At 39.4% G+C, this 18,703-nt stretch overlaps 3 protein-coding genes across 3 annotated transcripts; 1 reads left to right on the plus strand and 2 right to left on the minus strand.

Annotated features, from left to right (window-relative positions):
• Window positions 1-1,422: 1,422 nt before the first annotated feature.
• On the plus strand, window positions 1,423-5,030 carry smpdl3b (sphingomyelin phosphodiesterase acid like 3B). Its single transcript, XM_034112616.1, has 8 exons — window positions 1,423-1,921; window positions 2,026-2,239; window positions 2,367-2,455; window positions 2,567-2,710; window positions 2,872-3,041; window positions 3,357-3,537; window positions 4,048-4,181; window positions 4,297-5,030. Exons 1-8 carry the CDS (start codon window positions 1,861-1,863, stop codon window positions 4,657-4,659), a joined length of 1,356 nt encoding a protein of 451 aa, XP_033968507.1. The 5' UTR covers window positions 1,423-1,860; the 3' UTR covers window positions 4,660-5,030.
• Window positions 5,031-5,231: 201 nt separating this feature from the next.
• mecr (mitochondrial trans-2-enoyl-CoA reductase) lies at window positions 5,232-9,109 on the minus strand. Its single transcript, XM_034112618.1, has 10 exons — window positions 8,798-9,109; window positions 7,933-8,030; window positions 7,698-7,829; window positions 7,460-7,603; window positions 6,565-6,667; window positions 6,294-6,396; window positions 6,114-6,187; window positions 5,750-5,810; window positions 5,598-5,670; window positions 5,232-5,510 (listed from the first exon to the last, which is right to left on the minus strand). The coding sequence occupies exons 1-10, from the start codon at window positions 8,980-8,982 to the stop codon at window positions 5,347-5,349; spliced, it is 1,137 nt and encodes a 378-aa protein (XP_033968509.1). The 5' UTR covers window positions 8,983-9,109; the 3' UTR covers window positions 5,232-5,346.
• A 1,220-nt stretch (window positions 9,110-10,329) lies between these two features.
• On the minus strand, window positions 10,330-18,553 carry LOC117468474 (enoyl-[acyl-carrier-protein] reductase, mitochondrial-like). Its single transcript, XM_034112617.1, has 10 exons — window positions 18,262-18,553; window positions 13,224-13,321; window positions 12,989-13,120; window positions 12,749-12,892; window positions 11,660-11,762; window positions 11,391-11,493; window positions 11,206-11,279; window positions 10,839-10,899; window positions 10,687-10,759; window positions 10,330-10,609 (listed from the first exon to the last, which is right to left on the minus strand). Exons 1-10 carry the CDS (start codon window positions 18,444-18,446, stop codon window positions 10,446-10,448), a joined length of 1,137 nt encoding a protein of 378 aa, XP_033968508.1. The 5' UTR covers window positions 18,447-18,553; the 3' UTR covers window positions 10,330-10,445.
• Between the last annotated feature and the right edge of the window lie 150 nt (window positions 18,554-18,703).

Consider the following 18,703-nt stretch of genomic DNA (forward strand, 5'->3'; position numbering starts at 1 on the left):
CTTTCTTCATCTGAGAGCTACTTTCAAAAAATGAAAGTGGCCAAGAGCTACTTGCATCACATCGCTTACATTTATTCACATAGCCCTCATCAGTTGAATTAAGCTATACTTTTGTACACGTGTGAAATTGCAATACCTAAAGCTTATCAAAAATAAGGTCCAAGAAAACGAAGATTTCTCACATATTATTATGGCCCACATAATAAGTACATCACTGAACATTCACATAAGTGTCCTTAATCACCACCTTACAAGCATTTCACTCTTTTGTTAGTGAGATTAATGGCACTGCATACAGTCCACCATAGAGGTGTATGCTGGACCCACTTAGGTTCACTTAATAGAGTCATTTAAATGTTCATCAGTCGGTCTTGTTCTGTATTTAGATTTCATTCATGTCAGAAAAAGCTGCTTCACAAAGGTATGTAGAACAGAACCAAATAAAGCAGACATTTTCAGTGCTGCTTGGTGAATGTTCTTATAGTTTTCTGGGTCTACAAGGCTCCAGAAATGTTGTGAGTTTTGCTGAGACTTAAGCTGAACATTATTTTGGAGATCTCCACAGGATTGACACTGAACAGTTGTTCAGCCATCTTTTTCTTCTTCTTCTTCGTCTTGACATTAAATTATAAACCATAATAAATCAATTGTATAGGTCTAGCCTCCCTATATCTGTGTGTGAAAATGGTTCCATCCTCAAAAACAAAAAACTAATACTTCTGCAGTCTAGCTGCAGCTTCTAGCTACGGTCTTCTGTTAAAAAAAAGACACACATGACTTGAGTCTGAAAACAGCAGGAGTATTTACAATAGCATTATTAGCACACTTACATTCTCTGTCTTACTGTTACATAAATCCCATGAATGTATGAGATTAAGTTAGCTTCATCATATCTCAATCAGTGATTAAGTGAATAATAAAGTTTCTATCGGGTCACTATCAGCCTGTCACTCATTATTTTCAGGGAGGGGGCGGGGTTTGGAGGAACGGAGAGGAGACGGTGATCGCGGAAGCTTTCCTCCTGCCTTCACAAACTTTACACAAGTATTTATCAACTGAAAATAGCAAGAGGACATTCATACTCTGCAATCCAAGACTTGATTAAATCCACCAAAAACCTGACATGACGATAACGAGTGTTTTTCAAAAAACACAAATCCCTCCCTGTGTGTCTGTGAGGCGCAGCGACAGGGCCTGATTCAGAGCGGGTCATTCTACTGTTAGTTCTGGACTCGTGCTGGTGGAGAAAGCAGACTGCTCCGTGTGTGTTGTCGCTGTGCTGCTGTCACGTCTGTTCCTTGATCTCTGCGTCACCGACCATTTGATATTCGTGTGACAGAAAAAAATCTAAAATAAAAAAACGTTATTGTCCAGCCGCGGCCGAAAAATCAATAAGCAACCTTACTACGCTATAATCGATAATCGAGCGGCGAGCTACTGAAAAGCTGCCCGCGAGCTACCGGTAGCTCGCGATCGACGTGTTGGAGAGCCCTGCTTTAAATATATCGTCATTACCATTATCATTATCATTAAATCTTTGGAGCCTATACATTGTTTTTGCATAGTCTGACAACTTCATTGTGGCCTACTACAGTTGTATGCTTCTCCTGCTGCAAATAAATAATAATAAATAATGTCCTCCCACTTCTCCTTTTAAATCATAAAACAAATCCCATTGGGGTTTAAAAAAAAATCTTAAATAGAAGAAACGAGGTGTAACCTGCAGAGGAAGTAGTAATCGACCACCTTCAGGCAGAAGACGCGTCATGATTAACTCAGTCTTATCTTTATAGACTTACCTCTCAAACCTGGACTTGACTTGACTTCTGTCGGACTTTTGCATTCCTCACTTATTTCAACATGTCCACAGTAAGGCTGCTCTTATCGTGTCTGCTTTTTAAGGAGGTCATCTCATTGTCAGGTAAGAAACCTGGTTATATTGTTGTAGAAAAATGTTTACTGGTAAACTCACGTAATCGTGGGGAAAAGACTCCATGTGCGCAATTACGCATCGTTTGTATCCAGGAAACTTCTGGCACATCACGGATCTGCACTGGGACCCGACCTACGAACTGAGCGATGATCCTCAACTGGTTTGCAAATCAAGTGGCAAACGACCCGCAGCCAATGCTGGAAAGTTTGGAGACTATGCTTGTGACTCGCCATGGCTCCTTATAAACTCCTCTGTGTATGCCATGAAGGATATTCTACCAGATCCGGACTTCATCGTTTGGACAGGGTATGTATATGCTTGAGGTTGATAGTAAAACAGTTTAATTGTTTGGTGCTGTTTTGTTGAGTCCCAAGTTCATTTAGAGAAATGCATCTTATCTTAAGTATCTTCTATCTTTTGTTTTGCTGCACAGAGATGACACACCACATGCAGATCTGGGAGAGGAAGTAGTGCTTCCCATTATCAGCAACCTTACCCACATCATAAGTCAAGTGTTTCCAAGTAAGTGGAACCTCAGGGACTCGTTTATTCTGGGAGAAAAACCCAACATTAACTTGTATCATTTATGAACTGATATTATTGATGAATACTTTACACCCCTTCCTTCCTTAGACACTAAAGTGTACTCTGCCCTGGGCAACCATGACTTCCACCCTAAAAGCCAGCTTCCTGCAGGCCCAGATGACATCTATGACCAAACAGCAGAAATGTGGCAGGACTGGTTGGATCCAGCGTCCAAGGAAACTTTTAAAAAAGGTGGACAGAGCCTCTTGCAAATAACACATTGAGATTTGTTGTTTGGATATATAAACAGTTGCCTTCCTGAGAAAATCAGCTTTTTGACACATGGCATTTTGCATTTAAAAGCACACGTCCAATTGTGTCATGCATGTTCTACAAATCTTTTCTTCACATAGGTGGATATTACACCGAGAAGCTGCTAAATCGAACGGGTTTCAGGATGCTGGTACTAAACACAAACCTCTACTATGACCAGAACAAGAATATCAAGAACATGGTGGACCCAGCGGGACAGTTTACCTGGGCGGATCAGGTTCTTACAGAGGCCGCCAACAACAAAGAAAAGGCAAAGCATCTTTACTACCGTTGCATTGCAACAGGGGTTAAATTGGATCTAAAGTCAAGTTTGAATTACAGATTACTAGGGCAAACAAACATTCAATAAGTAATAAAAACCTCATTCCTCTTTTTAACATGGTTACCAAGGTAATTAGGAAGTATATTTTGTATTTACATCCCCAGTATGAGTAATTATCTCACAGGAAGTGGATCTACTTTTACAACAAGATACTCAAGCATTGCAAAAACGATGTATTGATCTTTAACTACTTTACATGAAATTAGACTATTTTTGCCAATTCTACATCGGTTTCTCTCCCAGGTGTACATCATTGGCCACGTCCCCCCAGGTTTCTTTGAGAAGAAGAGAAATAAGCCGTGGTTTGTGCCGGGATTCAACAAGCTGTACCTGGATTTAATTCAGAGGCATCATTCAGTCATAATGGGACAGTTTTTTGGCCATCATCACACCGATAGCTTCCGAATGTTCTACAACTCAACGGGTAAGGATGGACTGTGTTATATTGCTCAGTCGTGGAAGAAAATATTTTGTTAAGTTGAGGTTGCCAGAAAAAAAAATCCTGCATGTTACTTTCACAAAGGTACAAAAGAATAAGCATCATATTGTAATTTAAGTACTTGAAGTTTAACTTGTCACTCCTTTGTAAAAGGCATTTTCTATGTGATATACTGCTGGGCTGGGGAACTTAACCTATAATAATACAACATACTTTATCAGTTGATATATGCTTTCTTCTTTTATTCATTTGAACTTGAAAATAACTAGTAAGTTAGTAAGTGAGGTAAAATGAAGCTACAATATTAATATAATATAATAATAAGATAACATTCCACCCCTGATACTAATACTACTGCTTTTCTTCTTTGGTTTGTATTTAGGTTACTTAGTTTTTACTCTTCAATGCATTCAATGTGATGCACAGTGATTCTCACATCTCATTTTGTGCTTATTATTGTGATAATCTGAGGTGATGGCCTTTCTGTTTCCACAGGCTCTCCCATCAGTACGATGTTCCTCAGCCCAGGTGTCACACCGTGGAAAACATCCCTCCCTGGAGTCCTGGACGGAGCCAACAACCCTGGAATTCGTGTCTTTGAATATGACACCCAAACACTCCTTGTCAAAGTAAGTAACAGCCAGTCTGCAAAACATCCCTTTACATGTAGTAGCTGCAATATAAACCTTCTGCAGAAAAAAAAAAACATCTCTCTTATGACTCTGGTTTCTATTTCTTAAACAGGATGTGGTGACTTATTATCTGAACCTCACTCGCGCGAATGCAGGCGATGGGCGCTGGGAGGAGGAGTATCGCCTCACAGAGAGCTTCAGACTGCCAGATGCCTCCCCGGCCTCCATGCATCAGGCTCTGGGGCGCATTGCCTCTGACCGCGGCTACCTTCAGAAGTACTATGAGTTCAACTCTGTCAACTACGATTTGACAGAGTGCAACAGTGACTGCCGTGTTGACCACGTGTGTGCAGCCAGGGAGGTAGACTTTGACAGGTATGAACGCTGCCTGGTAACAGAAGGGGCAGCTGCCATTTACAGCGGGTTGCTTCCTGTCCTCTCTGTGGCTGTAAGTGTGCTGCTCGCCAATTGGTAAAGATATTTGACCTATCGCTGATGTTTAAAATGTATTATTGAAGCTTCAAGGAGTCATTGAATGGACACTGATATTTAAGTTCAAGATAATTGAGGTCATGTAAATATTTAACATCACAGGAAATGTTTTTCTTGTTTTAAATCATATGACATCTATAATTCAGGTGAGTCACGCCTTAAATATACTTAACCAGGGAAAAACAACCTTTGGCTTCAGCAATCTTTGGTTGACCTTGGTTTATTTGTTGTGGTTGCTTCCCTGTCAAACTATACTATATTTAATAAAACCAGAAAAAGGCCTAAACTGTTTCTTATTGGTTGAATGTTTTTTCGCAGCAAGAATCAATGCACCGTTAATATCAGTATTGTCGCAAGGGTACATATTTTAATGAATAACAATTGCACTTACTCATGCCCATATAACTCAGAAACAATTAAACATTTACCATTTGATATGCTGCATTATCTTGGTTTTATAATGCTTCCTGTTATGCCATAGCTTTATAAAGGCTTAGTGACTTTTGAATACCTGTCGGTAAAATATCATAACGTGAAAGATGCTGGACTTTGAGCCTGTTGTGAGGACACATTTATTGACTATGTGCTTCATTCACACATTGACAATAATGTGGCAGTCTTCGGGTTACACTTTGGTCATGAGAGTGAAGTGATTAATTAGTTGGTCTGTTCACATAATGAAGACCTGTTTAGCCGAGGTGAACGGCTGCATAGCTGCGTCCAGAGCTTTGTTGAAGTCTTGGAGGCTGACCTCAGTGCAGGCAGGAGCCGTCAGCTTCCCCTGCCGGATGAGCTGGCACAGTTCATCCAGCATGGCTCTGAAGGCCCTTCCATCTAAGGGGAAATGTCATATCATTCAATTTAGTCTTCAAGATTTATTTCACGAAAGAAGAAATGTAACGCAATGTAACGCCATCTCACCGCTCGAGTGATCTCTCTTCCACTGTGTGACCCAAAATCCTCGAACCTTCACATCCTTGAAAATAAGAGCGCTCTGCAGAGAACAAGTTCAGTTCAGTTTCTCTGTAAAATGTAATGTTAAACCTAGGAGGTCGTACAAGCTTCCATCTTACCACAGGAACAGTGACTGGCTTTTTGGCCATCCCTCCATACGTCACCATAGATCCTCCAAACCTGGAATCAATCAATCAATTAAGCTTTATTGTCCCCAAAGGGCAAATCAGGGGCCACATAAAGACAACAAATGGGGATAAAAGTACTGTACATTAGAAAAAAGTAAAACACTAATAACAAGACGTATACTGTAGATACAGCAGCAACTAAGACCAAAATAACAATTATTAGCAGACATTAATTTAGCAATGATTAAGTTCTAGTATGTACTGTAAGTCTCTTGGAAAATAGACAATGTGGCATATAATCAGATATTTTCTTTAGTGTAAGATATTTGATCATGTCAATAAAGATGATCCTCACTGTAGATGACGGAGCAGCTCTGTTGCACTCTGGCCTCCGACTCCATTCAGCGCCAGTTTAGGCTTTGGGCAGGTCTTTTTAAAACAAAAAATAAAACCCATTATGATATGATAAGCAACAGTGTTTGTCAACAAATACCCAAAGCCACATGATGACTTTTTTAAAGATGTCTTCACAGACCTTGAACAGTTCCCTCATCTCAGGCCGCCTCAGCACTTCTTCTTTGATCACATGAGTGCCTCCGATGGCCTTCAGCCTATCACTGAGCTGTGTGAACTCTGGCCTTTGAAAAGGAAGAAACAATTAGGAAGTTCATTACACTCGTAAATTACAACACACACACAACTCTTTCTCTCTGTTACCTTTGGACAAATACCGAATGTATGTAAGTCGCTTTGGATAAAAGCATCTAACAAATGACATGTAATGTAATGTAATATACTCGAGTCACCTGTCTCTGATGACGTTGATAGTGTTGATTCCCCTCGCAGCAGCAATCTGTATCACAGCCTGCCCGACTCCACTGTTGGCTGCGTTCTGGATCACAGAATCACCTGCAAGAGCAACAGATCGAGGAAAACTGTCACATGATGACTAAAACAGCTGCACAGCGTGTGGTGTTTTAGAGATAACTGAGGCAGGATTAGTGCATCCTCATATCTACTCCAGATTAGTACTCAACAGGTTTATAATGCTTTGAAGGTGCAGAATTCTTTCTTAATCAATTTCAAACTTCAAATCCCGGTCCATACATTTAAACATTACATTACATGTCATTTGTTAGACGCTTTTATCCAAAGCGACTTACATACATTCAGCACTGTGGACAATCCCCACAGGAGCAATTTGGGGTGAAGTGTCTTGCCCAGGGACACAACGACATGCTGACTGCAGTGGGGTTTGAACCTGTGACCCCCCTGATCCGAACACCAACGCACAACGCACAACCCACTGCGCCACATGCCTCCACTTCAAATCCCGGTCCATACATTTAAACAAACTAAATTAACCGACTGAAAAGTAAGAACTACTCTGGTTTGAAACACACATGATAACAAATGAAAATTGAATATTTAAAAATGGGGGTAGTAGGCCTGAACACTTACTCCATCAACAAAAATGTATTACTTACAACATTTTGTTCCTAGTTGGATCTTTGTCAAGTAAAAATATAGTCAATAAAAAAAACACTTGTTGAATAAAATGCAATTACACCCAAAATGCCCCTTTTTAAAGTAGAATATTACTTTTGTAAAATATCTCTAGCTTCTACTTCTATCTGTGTATAGAGGCTTGTGAATCTTTAAAGAAAACAACCTTATCAACCTTGATTTGGTGATAAATACCTGGCTTGAGCTCTTCAAAGTCAGAGAGCATCCTGAAGGCGGTGCAGGGGTTCACTCCCAGGGTTGCAGCAGACAGCAAGGGAATATCATTTGACAGCGAGATGACATCGCCCTCTGCTAGCACCGCCTCTGTCCTCCACGTGCCTGCTCACACAAACACACAGAAATCCTAAGAGATCATGTTGAAGACACAATTGTGACACTGGATTTATTCATGTGATTAAATCAGTTGTTTTACCTAGACCAGCGTCTTTGGGAATAACCCAGTCTCCTGTTTTTAGGGAGGTTACGTTGCGGCCCACTTCTACCACCTGGGCCACGCCTTCGTTGCCCCCGACAGCTGGGAGGTCAGGGAGGATGGCATAAGTACCTGATGGGAATATACTCAATAAGTCATTTCCAACCCTTTCAACAAAAAAAATATGTGTTTGGTTTTCTTGGTTATATTGTTACTGTTGGTTTTGTTTTGTTACCTTGAATCATGTTGATGTCAGATGGGTTGATTGGAGCTGCCAGCATTTTAACAAGAACATCCTTTTCACCTATGGGGGGCAGATCTACATCCTCTAACCTGGCAACCAAATAAGAAACCTTGCATGTATTACAGCTTGTATACATATAGTCATTTAAGGTTTGGAGGCAGCATTCTCATGTATGAAAAATATCACATTTTGTCACAGATACAACAACTGAGTACAGGAAATCTTTCCAATGTGGCCCCTGGTGTTTATCAATAGGTGACTGGTTTAACATGTCTGACCAAATAAATATTGGCAACTTAAAAAGGGAAAATTGTAATCCTAAAGCATACAGATATTTAATAAAAAGCAGGCTTAGTATCCAAGATATTCCATACCATACAAATCCTAGACAATTGATGAACACATTGATCAATAATGAAAAAGGTTGTTAGTTAAAGCCCTAAATAAAGTGGTATTCAGTTTAGCTATAACGCTCACTATTAGTTTTAAGCAGAACATGGCACAAAACTAAAATCATCATCTTCTGAACTTAAAAAGTTTAAATAAAATAATTGTAATAAAGCATAAAGGTCACATGTGTTTCCCACTCAGACATTATTGCACCTTGGGGGGTGAAAAAGACAACTACAATTTTGAACAATTTATTTATACTGTATCAAAAGTCTTTTCAAGCTGTATTTAGCCATTTTATGAGAGAAAGCACTTTAAGAATGAAGACTCACTGGTTTCTATGGGAAATGCACGCCTGTTTATTCGCCACACCTCCAATACAGAGCATGTCAAGCCACATATATCAACTGTAGCTATTGCATTTGCATGTGTCATATAAACAATGCATTTATTTAAACGGACTTACTGTATGACTTTAGAAGGGTCTCCGTGGTTCCTGAACTGAAGAGCCTTGCATGTTTGTGCTGCAGCTGAATGACTGAAGAGAGACACGTTTTCCCTGTGCTTTGAACATTTTAAAAGAGCACTAGCAACGCTTCTTCTGCACACTGTCCGGCTTCCTAAACACACTGTGTGAAAGGGCAGCCACATTGTAAGCCCAGCAGTTCACTTAAATAGAAAAATAGCCCCCGCTAAGCCAAACTGTTTCTCATTTGAACTATGAGTTTTGTTAGCATTCCTCTCACTGTGCGGCCATATTGGATTTGAGGTTGTGTCATTGAAACATAAACAGAGAACAGCGCCTCTTGTGGTTAAACACTGGTATTCGCAAGACACAGTACTTTTGGTTGAGTACCAGCAAAAGAGGAACTCGTGGTTTTTCTGAGTATTCACTGCGAAGTAACAACGTTTCTCACACTATTTGCAACACCGGGGTAATGAAACTCAATTCACTCAAATGCGAATCAATCTTGTGGTGTATTTCCTGGAAGTCTTCTAACGGCTTCTTTTCATTTAGTACATTTAACAAGGAAGTATTATAAGACTGCAACACGTGAAATTGTAAATAGAATAACACAATCGAATGATTTAGATTGGATTAAACTATTTAAAACATATTTTATCATGATTGTTATGATGCCATCAAAAATGTAGGACTCGTGATTTCATCTTCATATCTATGTATGTCAAACAAATAAATAATACATGTACAATGAATATAGTTTAAGGTGAAAAGCAGTACATTCTAATTTCTAAGGAATGAATGTGTGTTATTTTGCTTGATAAAGGACTCAAAGGATGAATTGACTAGTCTGGCTTTACGTATTTGGCCTTCATTTTCTGTTAAAGTTCCAGCACTACAGTCTCTTCCGTTTACACTGCAATATTTGAATGTTAATATGGCTTACCTTTAATTCTTTTTGTTTTTAATTCAAAGTGTATTGCTATTTTAATATTTCAGCATTTCAATCAGGAGAGACTTCATTTTATTTAAAGAACATTTATTGACACATGTCATGTAAATATTTAACATCACAGGAAATGTTTTTCTTGTTTTAAATCATATGACATCTATAATTCAGGTGAGTCACGCCTTAAATATACTTAACCAGGGAAAAACAACCTTTGGCTTCAGCAATCTTTGGTTGACCTTGGTTTATTTGTTGTGGTTGCTTCCCTGTCAAACTATACTATATTTAATAAAACCAGAAAAAGGCCTAAACGGTTTCTTATTAGTTGAATGCTTTTTCGCAGCAAGAATCAATGCACCGTTAATATCAGCATTATCGCAAGAGTACATATTTTAATGAATAACAATTGCACTTACTCATGCCCATATAACTCAGAAACAATTAAACATTTACCATTTGATATGCTGCATTATCTTGGTTTTATAATGCTTCCTGTTATGCCATAGCTTTATAAAGGCTTAGTGACTTTTTAATACCTGTTGGTAAAATAAAAAATATCATAACGTGAAAGATGCTGGACTTTGAGCCTGTTGTGAGGACACATTTATTGACTATGTGCTTCATTCACACATTGACAATAATGTGGCAGTCTTCGGGTTACACTTTGGTCATGAGAGTGAAGTGATTAGTTAGTTGGTCTGTTCACATAATGAAGACCTGTTTAGCCGAGGTGAACGGCTGCATAGCTGCGTCCAGAGCTTTGTTGAAGTCTTGGAGGCTGACCTCAGTGCAGGCAGGAGCCGTCAGCTTCCCCTGCCGGATGAGCTGGCACAGTTCATCCAGCATGGCTCTGAAGGCCCTTCCATCTAAGGGGAAATGTCATATCATTCAATTTAGTCTTCAAGATTTATTTCACGAAAGAAGAAATGTAACGCCAACTCACCGCTCGAGTGATCTCTCTTCCACTGTGTGACCCAAAATCCTCGAACCTTCACATCCTTGAAAATAAGAGCGCTCTGCAGAGAACAAGTTCAGTTCAGTTTCTCTGTAAAATGTAATGTTAAACCTAGGAGGTCGTACAAGCTTCCATCTTACCACAGGAACAGTGACTGGCTTTTTGGCCATCCCTCCATACGTCACCATAGATCTTCCAAACCTGGAATCAATCAATCAATTAAGCTTTATTGTCCCCAAAGGGCAAATCAGGGGCCACATAAAGACAACAAATGGGGATAAAAGTACTGTACATTAGAAAAAAGTAAAACACGAATAACAAGACGTATACTGTAGATACAGCAGCAACTAAGACCAAAATAACAATTATTAGCAGACATTAATTTAGCAATGATTAAGTTCTAGTATGTACTGTAAGTCTCTTGGAAAATAGACAATGTGGCATACTATAATCAGATATTTTCTTTAGTGTAAGATATTTGATCATGTCAATAAAGATGATCCTCACTGTAGATGACGGAGCAGCTCTGTTGCACTCTTGCCTCCAACTCCATTCAGCACCAGTTTAGGCTTTGGGCAGGTCTTTTTAAAACAAAAATAAAACCCATTATTATATGATAAGCAACAGTGTTTGTCAACAAATACCCAAAGCCACATGATGACTTTTTTAAAGATGTCTTCAGACCCACAGACCTTGAACAGTTCCCTCATCTCAGGCCGCCTCAGCGCTTCTTCTTTGATCACATGAGTGCCTCCGATGGCCTTCAGCCTATCACTGAGCTGTGTGAACTCTGGCCTTTGAAAAGGAAGAAACAATTAGGAAGTAAAACACACACAACTCTTTCTCTCTGTTACCTTTGGACAAAACACCTCATTATCTCAGTTAGAAAGACTGATAACCTGAGCCAGTGATTAGGACTGTAACATTTCGTTCGTGAAGAGACATGATATACTCGAGTCACCTGTCTCTGATGACGTTGATAGTGTTGATTCCCCTCGCAGCAGCAATCTGTATCACAGCCTGCCCGACTCCACTGTTGGCTGCGTTCTGGATCACAGAATCACCTGCAAGAGCAACAGATCGAGGAAACCTGTCACATGATGACAAACAGCTGCACAGCGTGTGGTGTTTTAGAGATAACTGAGGCAGGATTAGTGCATCCTCATATCTACTCCAGATTAGTACTCAACAGGTTTATAATGCTTTGAAGGTGCAGAATTCTTTCTTAATCAACTTCAAACTTCAAATCCCGGTCCATACATTTAAACATTACATTACATGTCATTTGTTAGACGCTTTTATCCAAAGCGACTTACATACATTCAGCACTGTGGACAATCCCCACAGGAGCAATTTGGGGTGAAGTGTCTTGCCCAGGGACACAACGACATGCTGACTGCAGTGGTACTCGAACTTGCTACCCCCCTGATTCGAAGTCCAGCACACCACCCACTGAGCCACAGCCTCCCAAAGCAGTGGCTTTAAATTAACCGACAGAAAAGAAAGAACTACTCTGGTTTGAAACACACATGATAACAAATGAAAATTGAATATTTAAAAATGGGGGTAGTTACATTATGACTGAGAGTTGGTGTTATGAGATGGAGAAGATCAATTACTAACACACATTACATTACATTACATTACATGTCACTTGTTAGACGCTTTTATCCAAAGCACAATACTGTGGACAATACCCACAGGAGCAATTTGGGGTGAAGTGTCTTGCCCAGGGACACACCACATCATAGGTGCAAGGCCCTAAAAAAAACAGCATCAATAGGGAAAAGGGAAGGCCTGAACGTCTTACTCCATCAACAAAAATGTATTACTTACAACATTTTGTTCCTAGTTGGATCTTTGTCTAGTAAAAATATAGTCAATAAAAAAAACACTTGTTGAATAAAATGCAATTACACCCAAAATGCCCCTTTTTAAAGTAGAATATTACTTTTGTAAAATATCTCGAGCTTCTACTTCTATCTGTGTATAGAGGCTTGTGAATCTTTAAAGAAAACAACCTTATCAACCTTGATTTGGTGATAAATACCTGGCTTGAGCTCTTCAAAGTCAGAGAGCATCCTGAAGGCGGTGCAGGGGTTCACTCCCAGGGTTGCAGCAGACAGCAAGGGAATATCATTTGGCAGCAAGATGACATCGCCCTCTGCTAGCACCGCCTCTGTCCTCCACGTGCCTGCTCACACAAACACACAGAAATCCTAAGAGATCATGTTGAAGACACAATTGTGACACTGTGGATTTATTCATGTGATTAAATCAGTTGTTTTACCTAGACCAGCGTCTTTGGGAATAACCCAGTCTCCTGTTTTTAGGGAGGTTACGTTGCGGCCCACTTCTACCACCTGGGCCACGCCTTCGTTGCCCCCGACAGCTGGGAGGTCAGGGAGGATGGCATAAGTACCTGATGGGAATATACTCAATAAGTAATTTCCAACCCTTTCAACAAAAAAAATATGTGTTTGGTTTTCTTGGTTATATTGTTACTGTTGGTTTTGTTTTGTTACCTTGAATCATGTTGATATCAGCTGGGTTGATTGGAGCTGCCAGCATTTTAACAAGAACATCCTTTTCACCTATAGGGGGCAGATCTACATCCTCTAACCTGGCAACCAAAAAAAAAACCTTGCATGTATTGAAGCTTGTATACATATAGTCATTTAAAGGTGGGGTAGGTAATTTTGGAGAAACCAGCTTGAGTGCGCTAGAATTTGAAAATACACAGCTGAAAAAAATCTGCCACTTCCTTATAGAGCCCCTCCTCCAACACACACGAACGCGCACATGACCAATGAGGGCACGAGATAAGTTTGTGCACAGATGGAAGGCTGACAGGCAGGTAGGCCATCCAGTTATTTTAGCCGGGCCGGCTAAAATGATTGGTCGTGCTTTTTACAGCGCTACGGCTTCCACAGATTACATCTTTTTATGGATTTTTTGTCAAAGCACTTAAGATATTCATTGCTATCGGGATGTTAAGAGCATTCCATTGAATATAACAAAAAGTGTATCTCGAGCCGGTTTCTCAAACTTACCTACCCCACCTTTAAGGTTTGGAGGCAGCATTCTCATGTACGAAAAATATCACATTTTGTCACAGATACAACAACTGAGTACAGGAAATCTTTCCAATGTGGCCCCTGGTGTGTATCAATATGTGACTGGTTTAACATGTCTGACCAAATAAATATTGGCAACTTAAAAAGGGAAATTGTAATCCTAAAGCATACAGATATTTAATAAAAAGCAGGCTTAGTATCCAATATATTCCATAGCATACAAATCCTAGACAATTGATGAACACATTGATCAATAATGAAAAAGGTTGTTAGTTAGAGCCCTAAATAAAGTGGTATTCAGTTTAGCTATAACGCTCACTATTAGTTTTAAGCAGAACATGGCACAAAACTAAAATCATCATCTTCTGAAATTAAAAAGTTGAAATAAACTAATTTTAAAAAAGCATAAAGGTCACATGTGTTTCCCACTCAGACATTATTGCACCTTGGGGGGTGAAAAAGACAACTACAATTTTGAACAATTTAGTACCAGTAGGTGTTATTCGCCCTCCGACCTAAGGGGGGCATTAATGAGCACAGTAAGAAGATGTCGCACAAAAAACTACAAGTGTCAAAAAAAGGATGATATTTATACTGTATCAGAAGTCTTTTCAAGCTGTATTTAGCCATTTTATGAGAGAAAGCACTTTAAGAATGAAGACTGACTGGTTTCTATGGGAAATGCACGTCTGTTCATTGGTTTATTCGCCACACCTCCAGTACCAAAAGCACGAGCAGTGAACTCCAGGCCCACGTGACTGAACTAAAAATTGAAAGAACTAAAAATTGAAAGAAACAGACTAAGAAATGACGTAAGCTCCATGATCAAAACTGCCAAAAAGAATTTCATCAATGACAAAACTGAGGAAAACAAAAATAAACCCCGTGAACTTTGGAAATTACTCAATAACCAGCTTGGCTGCAGTAAAAAACTCAAAACGAGATTTTCAAACGTAAACATAAAGACAGATAACAGGCTCATCACAGACAAACTGGATGTGGCCAAGTACTTGAACATTTTTTTCACAAACATAGCCACAACTCTTGTAAATAAATTACCCTCCCACTCAGGGCTTTTTGGAGTAGATCACATCATGACCTACTACAAAAACCTAGGGGTACGCAAAGATGATTTCAGTCTAGCAAGGGTAACAACAGCAGAGGTACTCATTAAACTGAGCGCCCTCAAACCTAACAAGGCCACTGGCCACGACAATATCCCCTCCAAATTCCTCAGAGACACAGCAACCGCCATCTCACCAGTCATAGCTCACATAATTAACCTCTCCATAAAACAGGGAAAAGTACCCAAAGACTTCAAAATTGCAAGAGTAACCCCCCTGCACAAAAAGGGCAGCAAATTGGACCCAGGCAACTACCGCCCTGTTTCTATACTTACCTCCATCTCGAAAGTCATGGAAAAAATAGTATATGAACAGGTCGAAAAGTACCTCGCAGAAAAGAAACTAATCTATGAATTTCAATCTGGCTTTAGAACATCCCACTCCACTGACACATGCCTTCTTTATTTGACCGACCACATCAAACAAGAGGTGGACGAGGGTAAATACTGCGGCATGGTGATGCTGGACCTACAAAAGGCTTTCGACACTGTCAATCACCCCATTCTGATTGACAAGCTAAAAGCAATTGGTTTTGATAAACTATCGGTGAGCTGGATGCAATCCTACCTGGAGGGGAGAGAACAGATGGTGGAGGTAAACGGTACTCTGTCCCCCCCCCCCTCCCAGTGAGCTGTGGTGTTCCACAAGGAAGCATATTAGGTCCGTTACTGTTCCTAATTTATGCAAATGACATGTCATCAGCATGTGACTGCAACTTGTTCCTGTTCGCGGACGACTCAGCCCTGCTGGTCTCTGACAGGAGCAGATTGCAGGTTGAAAAAACCCTCAGCTCCGAGCTCGGCAGAATCTGCACCTGGCTCGCCGATAATAAATTATCATTACACCTGGGTAAAACAGAGTCCATTCTCTTCGGTTCGAAACATAATCTCAGCAAATCCGACGACTTCTCAGTTGCAGTGGGTGACATTATTGTCACAAGTAAGAAGGAAATTACATACCTAGGATCTATTCTTGAGGCAAACCTCTCCTGTGACAAAATGGCATCCAATGTAATAAAAAAAGTCAATCAAAGAACTAGATTCCTATACCGGATCTCCTCTCTGGTAAACAAAAACACCCTGAAAACTCTGGCAGGAGCACTCATTCAAGGGTACTATGACTATGCTTGCACGTCATGGTACCATAGCACCTCCAAGGCGCTAAAAACAAAACTTCAAACATCGCAAAATAAACTGGTCAGACTACTGCTTGAACTTTCATCTAGAACCCACCTCACCTCTGCCCACTTTGACAACCTAGGATGGCTTAGAGTAGACGACAGAGTACAGCTACTTGCAATGGGCCTGGTCTACAAGATCCACTACACCTCTATGGTACCCATGTACATGTCAAAATTCTTCCCAAAGGTCAAGGAATACCATGATCATAACACCAGAGGGAGCTCCACAAATCATGTAAAACCCAGATTTGGCACAAAAAAAGGGGAATACACGTTTCGCAATTATGCCACATCAAGGTGGAACGCTCTTCCCACAACTGTAAAGGAAAGTAAAACTATACTTACCTTCAAAACCTCTCTTAAAGAGCACCTTCGGGGGAAAGCATTGCAAAACTGGCCCCGGTAATGGTACAAATCTCAACCTGTCGTACAATGGACAGCTTCCCCCCCCCCATCTATGTATATACTCGCATTTTAGACTCTGTTACTAACTGTATATCTGTAGACTTGGTATGTCTTAAATGTCCGGTTAGGATGTATTAGAACGAAATCTAAAATGAAAATTGTAAATAATCCATCTGTATGTAAAAAACCACCTGTATGTAAATTGTAAATAAGCCATCTGTATGTCATATATGTCTTATATGTCTTAAATGATATGATGAATTGGAAATGGGGGACCCTGATGTAAACAAGACGAAAGTCTTTCTCTGGTCTGCATCCCCTTAACAATTGTATGTTTTGAGCTGTACTGTACTGTACCCAATATACAAGCTGTTAATAAACTTTTCAATCAATCAATCAATCAAACTGTAGCTCTTGCATTTGCATGCGTCATATAAACAATGCATTTATTTTACTGATGACTGACTGATTCTATAATTTAGGGTACATTTCTCATCAACAAAACAGTACAACAAAAGTGTTCTTTCTCAATAGAACAATCAGTGGTTCAAGTTAGTATATTCCTCAGTGTAACATATCCACTAGTTGCAAAGCTTAAACATTTTTTTATTTTAAAGGATGTTTTCACTACTCAGTTTGTCAACTATGTTATGGACAAACTTGATGTCATTACAATCATTTGATTAAGTCCTGCACTTCAAGTAAAATACAACTTGAAAGGCTATACCATCCAATCATTTTTAAAAGTTAAAAAAATAATTGTATTCAAGTTTTGTTTTTTCATGTGATATGTTCAGCACTGTCATTAAGAATAGGGATATTTTTTATTATAAAAACTACCATACAGGTCATTTTGATAGTTTTAAGAGATGTCATGTAAAACTCCAACCTGTGTAGATGTACATTATACTATAAAGGATATCAGAAGCACTATTTTAGATATTTAAAATTTGAAAGAATGAGGTGCAACATAGTTGACAATGAAAGTCAAACATTTGACGCAAATAACTTAGTTGACTGGACACATTATTAACCATCAGCACTATGTTCATTTCAAGGCAGAAGTGCACAATTCAATTGATAATGATGTCTACATGTCATTCAAATTGTCAACTAGGTTACCTGTCAACTAAGTTACTACAGTTATTACAGTACTGGGTAACTTAGTTGACAATTTCCCTATTTTGACCCATAATTTCAATGGTAGGTTTCAACAGGTTAACATCACATTTGAACATATAATTGAATTAAAATCATTAAGCAATTGTAAACCATAACAATGTACGTAACATTGTTGATGGTCAATTAATATACTCATTGACAATGTGCTATTATACATAGAATATTGTAAAAAATTAGAGGACAATCACCACAGTGTGTTCAAAATGTCTGCCAAAGAGGAACATGGCATCATGTGATGCTGGTGACATGGTATTGGGACAAACCATTTTTGAGTTAGTATTTAGACTTTTGAAATAAATGAATACTTTTTTTAATTTACTTTAATGGTTTTTATTCATTATTTTGAAACCAAGACACCCTCAACTGAAAAACGGACATAGCAAAAACTGACAATTTAAGAACATCATGACACATTTCAAGCTAAATAAAGCATAGGATGCACATAATGTGTGTGATATTATAACAAGCTTTCCAATAATAGGCAAAATATGATATTTATGAAGAAAATAGTTAGAATAATTATAATTATCATCAATGGACATCAACGGACATGGAATGTACCCTAAATTGTAGAATCACTGTTAAACGGACTTACTGTACGACTTTAGAAGGGTCTCCGTGGTTCCTGAACCGAACAGCCTTGCATGTTTGTGCTGCAACTGAATGACTGAAAAGAGACACGTTTTCCCTGTGCTTTGAACATTTTAAAAGAGCAGCAGCAACGCTTCTTCTGCTCACTGTCCGGCTTCCTAAACACACTGTGTGAAAGGGCAGCCACATTGTAAACCCAGCAGTTCACTAGAAAAATAACCCCCGCTAAGCCAAACTGTTTCTCATTTGAACTATGGTTGCAGTCGAATAGTCCAAAAATCAGCTCCTAACGTCTATCCCTATCGTGGGTGCGTTTCACTTCTCTTATTTTTCATTTCCTTCCTTGCGTCTCTCTGGCTGCGTCTCAGGCAGTAGCGTAGGCAGAAATGTACTTTAGGGTGGGCCAGCTTTTTCCAGGGGGAAAAATGACTTTAAATTAGGCCTGG

The sequence above is a fragment of the Trematomus bernacchii genome, unplaced genomic scaffold (assembly GCF_902827165.1).
Source record: "Trematomus bernacchii unplaced genomic scaffold, fTreBer1.1, whole genome shotgun sequence".
NCBI classification, from domain to species: domain Eukaryota; kingdom Metazoa; phylum Chordata; class Actinopteri; order Perciformes; family Nototheniidae; genus Trematomus; species Trematomus bernacchii.

Coding starts and splice junctions, on each gene's coding strand:
- smpdl3b (XM_034112616.1), top strand. CDS start 1,861: ATGTCCACAGTAAGGCTGCTCTTATCGTGTCTGCTTTTTAAGGAGGTC. Junction 2,240..2,366: donor GACTTCATCGTTTGGACAGG/GTATGTATATGC, acceptor TTTGCTGCACAG/AGATGACACACCACATGCAG. Junction 4,182..4,296: donor CCCAAACACTCCTTGTCAAA/GTAAGTAACAGC, acceptor TTTCTTAAACAG/GATGTGGTGACTTATTATCT.
- mecr (XM_034112618.1), bottom strand. CDS start 8,982: ATGTGGCTGCCCTTTCACACAGTGTGTTTAGGAAGCCGGACAGTGTGC. Junction 6,188..6,293: donor AGATGAGGGAACTGTTCAAG/GTCTGTGAAGAC, acceptor TGTTTTAAAAAG/ACCTGCCCAAAGCCTAAACT. Junction 5,811..6,113: donor GAGCTGCTCCGTCATCTACA/GTGAGGATCATC, acceptor GATTGATTCCAG/GTTTGGAGGATCTATGGTGA.
- LOC117468474 (XM_034112617.1), bottom strand. CDS start 18,446: ATGTGGCTGCCCTTTCACACAGTGTGTTTAGGAAGCCGGACAGTGAGC. Junction 11,280..11,390: donor AGATGAGGGAACTGTTCAAG/GTCTGTGGGTCT, acceptor TGTTTTAAAAAG/ACCTGCCCAAAGCCTAAACT. Junction 10,610..10,686: donor GAAGAGAGATCACTCGAGCG/GTGAGTTGGCGT, acceptor ATTTCCCCTTAG/ATGGAAGGGCCTTCAGAGCC.